Genomic DNA, 11,354 nt, shown 5'->3' with positions numbered 1-11,354 from the left:
ATGAAAACAAGTAGTGTGAAGGGGTTTTCAAACTTGCAGACAAAGGCATGCTTTAATCCACTTCCTTGAAAAAAGTTCTTTTAACATATCCCTACAGACATACTCAAATACAACAACAAAGAAAACACAGCAACAGTATAGATTTAATAAACAACACAGTATGAAAGTCATAGATAAATAATTTTCTAACTCCTCAATCTCTCCACTCCCCCCTGCAAAAATAGAAACATCAGAAGCCCAATATACTGGGAGTTAGTTTGTAATTAGGGTGACCATATTTCCAAAAGGGAAAACAGGGCACTGTGAGGGGCTGGCCTGAGACCTCCCATGAGGTTGGTCCAAGCCCCGTGCCATCCCTGCGCATGCAGGGCTAGTACAAGCATGGGAGCCAGGTAGGGGAGACTGTGGGGCTGTTGCAGTGCCCTGTGCTCTCCCTTCTGGCACTCCAGGGCTGGCGTGGGGCATGCTGCAGTAACACTGGTGGTGGCCATGGTGGTGGGGCCTCTGGGTTCCAGGCCCCATGGAAGGGGCAGGGCTGGGGGCTAGCTTCCCCCAGCCAGCAGTTCAGGAGCCACCCATGGGCTGGAGCCACTCACCCAAGCCCCCCTACACATGTGAAGGACAGGCAGGGCTCAAGTGATAGGGTCAACCTATTTCCCAAAGGCTGGGGCTGGCATCTCTTTGCCCATTCCCTGTCTGCCCCCAACTGGAGCTCTGCCACCCCAACCCAGCACACAGCTGGCATTACCCCTCACCCCCCACACATGTTCTGGTGCAACCTAGTTTTTGACAAAAGTGGGCATTTGTCTCGTTTGCTCTTGCCACCTGATCAAGTTGGCAAAAGCAAATGGGATAAATGCTCACTTTTGCCAAACTAGTCTAGGGACAGGTCTTAAAGAGGGAGACTGTCCCTGCCAAAAGGGAATGTATTGTCACCCTATTTGTAATGCTTTCATGAAAGACCAGGTGTCTTCATAGTTAGATCTTGGGCCTCTATAGGTTGTTGCCAGTTTGTCCAGGAGGGCAGTGTTTGTTAGTTGAGTTAGCCAATCAAAGAATGTGGGGGGGGGGGGGGGGGAGGAGGAGATAAGATTCCCAGTTTCTTAAAATGACTTGACCATTATAAGTGCTGCAGCAATCCATTTCCTGACATTACTCAAATAGGGTAGATTTTCTAGAATGCTCACAATACAGAGGCTCATGGTAGAAGTTTTCCCTACATCAGTCACCTTAAACAGAGTGCCACACACTTGTTTCCTGGTGTGGGTATATTTTGACATTCAAAGACTACATGAGACAGTTTTGCTTTAGAGCTGTCACATCAACATTTAGTATGAGGAGTAAGTCCAGCTTCATGCAATCACACAGGAGTTGAAGAATATTCAGAATTTTGTTCTGAAAAATGCAAACACAGAGAACTGGATGTTCTACATGTATTATGTCAGATGTTATCCCATCTGTCAGAGGAAATGGAGATGTTTAGGTCCTTCTCCCATTTTTCTTTTAGGATATAGTCAGTAGGATACATTAAGGAGTTCAGCCATTTGTATGCATAGTTAAAAACATTTGGTCAGTAAACACACCTTTTAAGGTGCACTTCCAGTGGAATGTTATTTATGGCCTGCCAGCAATTCCCCAGCTCTTCTATAATCTTAAATGAAAGTTTATTGTAAAAAGGACCTTGCTCTGTTGGTAGCTGGTATTTATCACAAAGATGTGAAGGAGGCTACAGTTGTCCATTCAATAATCTCTTTTATGCTTAACATACGTTTGCTTAGCCAGATTAATTTGAGTTTCAATCTATCAGCTAATTTAAATTGGGGATTATTCCAGATTGGCCTGGGATGTGAGTTGGTGAGATTAGAAGAGGTAATGGACTTGATTTTCTGAAGAACACTCTAAGAGGAGATAAATATATTTTACCTTAAAGATGCAGGCAACAGTTTTAAAAATGGAAGTGCAGGGAGCCAAAAAGTGTTAACTATTTTTTCTTCAGTCTCGAGGCACACTGGGTTTTGGGAAGAATGGGTGAGAGATAGGACAATTTTATTAGAAATCTTAATAAAAAAAGCCAAATTATATAAATACAAATCAGGTAAGAAATCATGGCCAAAGTGATGGCCAGGGGTTAAGTATTTTATGAGATATCCATAATGTGTTCATATTCCATAAGAATTGTTGTGTAACTCTTGTTCTTCTGAAAGTTGAGGCAGAAAATTGAAGGAATTAAGCTAAACATAATACATTAATCTTGGTCCTAAATTCATTTTTAATAGCTTCTACTTTTCCCAATAAAGATATTGGTAGTGAATGCCATTTCTATGTGTCTTTTATCACTTTGAGTCTGACATCTGTATTTGCAGACACAATCTTTGATAAATCAGAGCATACCCTGATTCCTAAATAGCTTCTCTCTTTGCATCAATGAAAGGAGAATGATCGTATTTGAGATGGATTTGGTCCACGCGAAATATCCGTCACTTGGAGACTTATTACAGTTCATCCAAAATCCCAATATATCATGAAAGTCATTTACTGCAGAGAGTAGTGGTAGAATTGAAGAGGACAGATGCCTGAGAGTGAGCAGATTATTATCCATGTACAGACTAATCTTGTATTCTTTATCTCGGATGGCAATTCCTTCAATGGAGGATGTTTGATATGTGCTGCTATATCAAATAGTAGAGGTGACAGAGGGCATCCCTGACGTGTTCCTCAATTTAACCGAAAAGTGGAAGAGACAACAACATTTGCCAGAACAGAGGCAAGGGATGATTTGTGAATCAGGACTCCAGGTCAGAAATTTAAAATCAAATCTTAATTTTCTCAGGATTGCTTGTAGGAATGGCCACCCCACTCAATTGTAGGCCTTTTCAGCATCTAATGATAGGATACCAGCTGGGAGCACCAGTTATTTGTGCCTGGCAGATTAAATGGAATAATTTCCGAGTACTGTCTCCCGCTACTCTGTTATGAATAAAATCCACTTGGTCTCCATGAATGATTGCTATAGCAATGTTTAAGTGTGAAATGAGAATCTTTGTCCGAATTTTATAATCTGGGTTCAACAGTGATGGAGTGGTCATTGTCATAATGAAGACTGTCCATATCTTTTTTTTAGAATTAGGGTAAATTATCTCCAGTCTCATATCCCAGGACATAAATTGGATGTCTTTCCAGAAGATTTATGGTTGAGATAGAGCATTTGGACTTGATGCAGGAATCACTTGATGAAATTCTATGACCCATGTTATATAGGAAGGCAGACTATTTGCTCATAATGGTTCATTCTAGAGTTAAAACCTATAAATCTATGAACCAGTTTTTCTAGGAGCTCCAGAAGCTGGTAAGTCTGTTTTATCAGAATATTTTTCATTGGTCAAAATCAGAGAAATCAGGCAAGAGCTTCTGAGTGCCTTTAGGCCAACGGTGGGCAACCTGTGGCCTGCAGGCCACATACAGCCCATCAGGGTAATCTTATTACAGACCATAAGATGTTTTTCTGACGTTGACTGTCTGCAGGCACGGCCATCTGCAACTTCCAGTGGACGCGGTTCATTGTTTCTGGCCAGTGGGAGCTGCGGGAGGCGGCAGCCACCACAATAGAAACAGCATGGCAGAAGATAAGATGTTACATTACAGCAAAACCTGGGTGTCATACAAGGGACCCATGATCTTGAAATGAAGGGTTGGAGTTTGAGCTCAACTGTGGAAAAAAAAAGACAGGCACAACGCATTTTCCCCACACCTTGTATTCATGCACAGCCAGGCACAACCTTGTAGGAGACTGCAGACATTGCTCCTTGGTAAGGCCACTAGCACTGCTAGTTATACACCCGGGTAAAGGTAAAGTGCACAATACAGCCTGAAAATAAGATCTAGTCTGTCACCGCAGGACAAGCTTGGAAAGCTGATGTAGCTGAGATAGCAGGAATTCCTCCAGGTGATTCTGCTGCATTATGGCCCCTTCTCATCATGTCCATTGCAGGCCATGACTTTTAAGTGACAGACTGGCTCTCTGTTTATATACACCATTTATTCTGTATTTTTATATTACACAAAAACAGAAAGGAAAGAAATAAGTGGGACGAGATAGATGTGCACAATAATGATTCTGGAAAGGTAGTGCAGAAATCAGTTACGGGTTTCAGAATACTTTCAAACTGAAAAAAGATTGAGAAAGGGAAGTACTTTGAAGAACAGATGTCTTACCACTGAGCAAATCTACCTTCTGGTGGTCAAGAGGATGCGCAGTCCTACTGGGCTCAGCACAGTTCCTGGATGTGAAAATAGCAACAGTAAATATAGACACATCCTTTCCTCTTAGGATGAAGGGACAGTCGCCTAACCAAGTTGGATTTGGACTTAGACAGGGATCCCTGTCTAATTACCTGCAGAATGCCTCTTTCTGCGCACCCTGCCACCTCAGTCATGCTCAGCAGGAACATTTCAGCTGACACGTGAGGTATGAATTCGTGTTGTTGAAAGGCAGGGTATTCCTAGTGGAGGGTCTCACTACACTACTACTAATCCGGGTTGAATGTGAGACTCACCATGTAGAGAGTATAATGCAAGAGCTAACACAGGCATTTCCTAAATCATCACCACTTTATCATTCACCCTGACAACCAAGTGCCAGGCTCTGACCACTATGAAAAGAAGGTGGAGAGGGGAGCTCTTCCTTATAGAAGCACTCAGAGTACAATGACGAATGCTTGCATTACAGGGTCATTTTACTGAGATGCAGAGCTCTTCTGCTGAATCTCTTTCATGTCAGATGCTTAAAACTTGCATAGAGATGCAGAGGTATTTACGCTGAGTCACTCTAAGGTTAGGTCAGGGTATACAATTAACTTCAATCTAGTAGTATATGAGATGGTGAGTGATTCTCTGAAACACACAATTATGGGCATTGCAAAGATAATCCTGCAGAGCAAAAACTATAGGTGCATCCAAGCTTTGGACTAACGCTGTGGCTGAAGCTTATTATCTGTTATGTATCTCCATTATAATATGGAATTTATAAAATATCATGGTACATCTACGCATTGAAAAAACTGTTTGCGAAACCTTCACCATTACATAAGACATACACCTTTAAATGTGGAAGATTTCGTATCTGCATGGTTTACCTGCCAGGCACTGTAAGCATCTATTTTACATTAGGCAGAGATTTAGCTTGTGCACCGGACTTTGTGGAAAGCACAATGGCACCTTACTGAAATAGTGATATCACAACAGGTCAGTTCCATTAGAATGGGAGGGAGGAAGAGCAAAAGAAGTCAATGAAGCAATCAAACACGCAATTTTCCCCATGGAAGTTAGAGAAAATTGAAGAAAAATAAGCACAGTGAAAAAAGTCAGTATATTATAGCACAGAAAACTCCCCATAAATTAAAATCACATTGAAAGTATTTTTCAAAGTTTTATTATCATACATTTTGTACTCGTTTAAAAACATTTAAAAAGTAAAATATTCAGTTTAGTGCACACAGTAATATTTCAATTTTTTTCTTTAAACCTCAGCAGATAACCACCAAGCAAAAATGAACAGACTGCCTCTTTCCCTTCCCCCACAACAAGCCTCTGCAAGCTGTCAGTTTTTTTGGCTAATTATATAGGAGAGAGCAGGTTATTCCTGCAGATTCCATAGTCATGGAAGCTACAAGCATGTCTCTTTCATGAGATCTTGCTATAATTGCCTCCTGAAAAATAAATTACAAAAAAAATAATGAAACCTTTCACTGTCATTAAAGATTAAATATGACTTTGATAATTAACTCAAATATGCGTGAATAATGACAGAAACCAGTCACTGAAGATTGCTCATGGAAGTGGGCCTGAAGTTGAAGTCAGGGTAAAAATCACAGTGAGGCTCAACAAGATAACGTTATAAAAGGAAGCATCCCTGGAGCTTTTTCAAGGTCAGGTGGTCAAGGCCAGATAAAAGTACATATTCCACCAACATCCTGTAATAAAGAAAAAACAGAATTCAAGTTACCTTATGCAGCAAAACAAAAATAATAAAAAAAGTCATACAGCTACAGGATTGAGTCCATTGGAAAACAGTGTTTCCCCTTGGACGTGTTTTATTTTGTAATTTATAAGGTTTTCATTTTTCTATCTTATTATAAATTTGACTCACAAAATGTTCTAATTTTCTGCAGAAACATGAATAGCTCTTTGAACAATATATTAATGTAGCAGTCTGGGATGTGTTCTCATATCAATAGTAAAATAAGGCTCACAAGACAGTATACCGGGATCATGGTTATGTACATTATGTATCAAATATTGTAGGGACTGTGACAAAAATTAGTGAGTTACAATTAACTCAGCTCATCTAGCTACATAAGGGTTTAAAACAAAACAACCAAAAAAACCCTAAAAGTATTGTGCTCTGAAAAGTGACGGTAAAATGGAACTTTCTTCCATAGACATACTGCTTGTGTCCATTTACCGCCATATATGCGTACTTCACCAACCAGAGTAAGGTTTTACTGTCATTTACTCCTCTTAGCCAATGCACAGACAATACAGCAGAGGGAGCCCATTTTATAGTGGCTCATGTACAGGGGTGGCTCTTGGCATTTTGCCACCCCAAGCATGCCAGGAAAGCTGCCTTCGCTGGTCATGCCTGCGGGAGGTCCGCCGAAGCTGCGGGACCAGCAGACCCTCCGCAGGCAAGCAGCCAAAGGACAGAGAACCCAGGTTGACTTTCAGGTTTCAGGTTATGTTTGCTGAGCTGGCACTTAACTTGCCTGCCTCTAACCTCCCGCTCCTCCCGACATGCGCACACTCAACTTGTAAGATGAGCAGATTTGATATGGAAATCATGAAAAGATAATCAATATAGAGCACTGAAATATTTTTATAAAAATTCACTCTTCAGAATACATCCATGTTAAAAAAATTCATTCCAAAATTAACTGTTTAAATTAATGGAAAAAAAATAGAGAAGAACCACTAGGGGGTTTTGTCCCATAGGGGACACAGAGCAATGAAAGGGAACATTTAAAAACAAAGTAATCCCACAAAATTTTAAACAAAACAGTGTGTTTGTTTTTAAGTCTCTGCACACACATTCTAGCACTTGGAATAGGGCTCAGAATATCATCTCTTCAAAGCCAGACCTATGACAGACATCAATACTGGGGCATCAGATACCCCAGACCTCATATTTTAAGATTCCAGGAGTCCTAGTTCTGCAAAACCTTCAATTCTCTTCCTTGGGGACTGTGAATTAGCAGGGAAGAAAATCTAAAGAAAATCCTTTCCTTTCTAAAATACAATAGTTTATTTCTATGTTGCATCCTTCAAACAGTATCACAGAGAGAGGTATAATAGAGACTAACACTTCAGAGATTTAAGGATTTGCAGAACTGAGTGTGGCAATTTGTACAAGCAGGAGGAAAAAAGCAATAGACTGAGATGAAAAGAAGATAAACAGACGCAATAAAGAAGAAAATGCCACTTTAAAACAAAGGACCTGATTCCTACATCACCTCCACCAGTTTTAGGACAATGAACTCCATCGACTTCTGTGGTGTCCCTTTTCATTTACACAGGTGTATGTGGGAGGAGGATTAGGGCTAAAACATTTTAGAAACTTTATCCATAAATGGAAGAATAGGTAGTATACATATAGATACACAACTTGCATTTCATTTACAGTACTTCACCACCCCATGTTTTCAAAAACCTACCCTAGCCAATGTCCATGACTGTGTACCAGGAAAAAGGTTTTCTGAAGTGAGAACTAGTCTGTACTGGTCAATGGTGTAGTTGCACTGATGTAGCTATACTGATGCTAGTGTAGATGTGACGCTCCAGTTTAAACTCTTAGTGGTGCAGCTTACCTTGGGTTGAATTATTATACATAAACACAATGATGCAAATTCTGCAGTTGGTTACAGCCAACTGGTCTCATACACTTCAGTGGAGTTGTATAGATCAGATCTGGCCCTCAGTTACACATGTACAACTCTACTATGTGAATGAGACCACATGGCTATAGCTGAATTCAGAATATGTGTCTTTGTATTTTATATATATATTATATATAAATGAAATCATAGCTATATTATGCAACAGTGTAGACTAAAGGTAATCATTTACATGCTTAACACAAATCACCTCTTGTTGTGACATTTAATTACATGTTCTAATAATTTAGTTTTCAGTTTAAAAAAAATGATTTACTTTGACATTTGCATAACACTTAGACAACTAATATAGTTTATTATTCTTACCTTTTTTTCGGTTGTATTATTCTTTTATTCAAAATACCTTGAGTGCTAGACAAGAAAGAAAGATACTGTGTTAATACAGTATAAATACATATGCACATAAATATTTACTAAAAGGAAGAATTATTAAATATATAATTAGGGAGAAAATTTCAAAGGCACATATGGGATTGGGTAATAAAATGACAGTAAAAAAATAAGCAAATATTGACTCTCTTTAATATGAACAACAGGATGGGTTGCGTGGGTTCACTGAATCAAGTCAACATAGGTATTGTTCTGAATGTTTTTTGAGATATCTGGAACACTCACCATTATAGTGCTGCACTTCAAAGGTGTTTTTTCTGGATGTGATGCTGACAGTCCTGGGGCCAGCTCATGCAAAGGTCCCAAGGCCTTAACTCAGTGTTTCTCAAAACAGGGGTCGCCGGTTGTGTTGGGAAAGACCCTGATAGGCCAGGCCAGTGAGTTTACCTGCCCTGTCCACAGGTCTGGCCGATCGCAGCTCTCACTGGCCATGGATCACTGCTCCGGGACAATGAGGGCTGCTGGAAGCGCTTTGGCCCGGACTCCGCTTCCAGTGACCCCTGTTTGAGAAACCCTGCCTTAACTGAACACTGACAAATGCATAGCTGGAAACCAGTCTGGCTCACTTGTGTGTTGGTATTGTTAAAACAGGTATTGGAGTTATAAAAATGTGTTCAATATTTAGACTTTATTAAATGCTTGTAGGATGCTTCATGTAATAATCTCACTTATAACATCTGTACTACATGTTATAAAGTTATATGGAGTGTTTGCATTGTAAGCATCTATAACTGTAACTCAGAGGAAAGAAGCACGACCTAATATAAAATGCTGGCTTCCTACAGAAGGTGTTAGATCCTTCCCCCAAGAAGGTCCATTGCGACCAGATGAGCCATTGTGAAACAAAAGACAAAGACTTCGTTAATTGTATTCCTATCCCCACCCTCACATGAAGAGGAGACCTGTGCATGAACTCATCCCATCATCTTGAACTCTGAGAAGAAGTGAATAAAAATTCTTGATGAGAAGAAACTGGGTCTCTATGCTGCTTGGAGATTGGAGAGTGCAAGATTTCTAAGCAGAGCAGCTCAGTCTGCGCTGGCCCTAGTGGAGACAAAGCTTGCATATTACAGCAGCTTCTATTACCTTTTGGAATCAAAACACTATAACTCATTGGTGTGTGTGCATATGGTTACTTGCTTTTTCTTAGTTAATAAATCTTTAGTTATTTTATTATAGGATTGACTACAAGCGCTGTCTTTAGTGTAAAATCTAAAGGGCAACTGACCTGGGATAAGTGACTAGTCCTTTGGAATTGGGAGTAGCTAGAATATTGTTATGATTTTTGGTGTAAGTGACCATTTATCAAAAAGGCAAGCTTCCTTGAGTGGCAAGATAGATTGGAGTACCCAAGGGAACTGTCTATGACTCCATGTTAAGGCAGTTGTAGTGCAAGAGGAGTTCACACTTGATGCTTGGTTGTTGAAATCTAAGTACAGAACTCTCAGCCAATTTCGGATGTGTGCCCTGTTTAACCATCTGCCATGAAGTTGGTAGTCATGCCCTTGAGCCACTCCAAACAGCGTTACACAGGAGCCCTAACTTTTTCCTTTGAAAATAACATTATTCAAGACAAATTTCTTTACCTCAGATCAGATAGCACATATTTACATATGCTAATTGATCACTCTTCAGATAATCATTAAACTCAGCTGCAACCACTCAGGATGCACTCAATAAGCCCCCTATCTGTACTGCTGTTTTTTGCTGTAAAAGTGGTTTTAAACATCCATTTCTTTCATAGTTCCACCTGAAGGATTCAACATTAAACACACATCTTAATTAACTAAGTCAGGGGTAGGCAACCTATGGCATGCGTGCCAAAGGTGGCACGTGAGCTGATTTTAAGTGGCACTCACACTGCGTGGGTCCTGGCCACTGGTCTAGGGGGCTCTGCATTTTAATTTAATTTTAAATGAAGCTTCTTAAACATTTACTTAATTACTTTACATACAACAATAGTTTAGTTATATATTATAGACGTATAGAAAGAGACCTTTAAAAACATTAAAATGTATTACTGGCATGCGAAACCTTAAATTAGAGTGAATAAATGAAGACTTGGCACACCACTTATGAAAGGTTGATGACTTCTGATCTAAGTTGTGCCCCATCCAATGAATACCAGCCAGGCAAAACCATTAGCAGTAAACAATTTTTTTTCAACACAGTAATTTCTATACTGGATTGGATTCATTGTCCTGCCAGTCCAGTATACAATCTCCCTGTGGTTGGAAAGCAAAATTGGTTTGGATTCCCAAGTGTTCACGAGTGTAATATGTGCAATAAAAATCCTCGTGTAAATGTAGTCTTCCACATGTGATTAGGCTGTTCATTACTGGACCACATTGATTTGTCATGTGAGACTACATTCCTTAACCAGGACTATTTCTTTAGTATTCAACAATAAGCTTTATGGCATGTTTCATCCCTTGAAACATTAGCAGGAGCAAACACCACATGGTGGCTATTGAATAAGACTCTGAAAGAATCATTCCAATACAACATGCTACAAAATTACACTGACATTGTCAGTCTCATTCATTTAGACAGTTGCTTTTCCAGTAGATTCTTGTTCTACATATTGGAGGAGTACAGAATGTGGTTTATCATCTCAGTGCACCTATGCCTTCAGTGTATGAGCTTTCCCCTCCCTATCAGTATTCATACTTGAATCGTGCATCACCAAAAGGAGGAGAGTCAGCATCCAAAAAGCATTCCTCATTCTTATGCATGACACACAGTGTAATGGAGACATGAAATGAGACAGTACTATCTTAGGTTGCTTTCTAGGTCCCAAGTTTACTGTAGCTCTGTAAGGTTTCAACATGGCAGCTTATATTTTGTTAAAAGAAGACTACATAAATTTCAGCAGTTTACCATGTGATTTCTCTCTATGAACGGGATAAAGGAAAGGTCCATGGAGGGCCCTTGATTTTCACAGAAAAATAAGAGCTCCATTAAGGGACTTGCAACGTATTAGTACTTTGCCTCTATAAATCCCTCAGTTCTTTAAGT

The 11,354-nt window shown here is 39.8% G+C and overlaps 1 protein-coding gene across 1 annotated transcript in view; it reads right to left on the bottom strand.

Moving 5' to 3' along the window:
• Positions 1–8,261: 8,261 nt before the first annotated feature.
• EPSTI1 (epithelial stromal interaction 1) overlaps positions 8,262–11,354 on the bottom strand; it is a 78,372-nt gene continuing 75,279 nt past the window's right edge. Inside the window, 1 exon segment of the mRNA XM_030565754.1 lies at positions 8,262–8,297. Within this exon segment, the coding sequence (XP_030421614.1) occupies positions 8,277–8,297 (21 nt within the window). The 3' untranslated portion in view covers positions 8,262–8,276.

This window comes from Gopherus evgoodei, chromosome 1 (assembly GCF_007399415.2).
Source record: "Gopherus evgoodei ecotype Sinaloan lineage chromosome 1, rGopEvg1_v1.p, whole genome shotgun sequence".
Classification (NCBI taxonomy): domain Eukaryota; kingdom Metazoa; phylum Chordata; order Testudines; family Testudinidae; genus Gopherus; species Gopherus evgoodei.
Note: the sequence above shows the minus strand (reverse complement) of the source record. Positions and strands in the feature narration are given on the sequence as shown.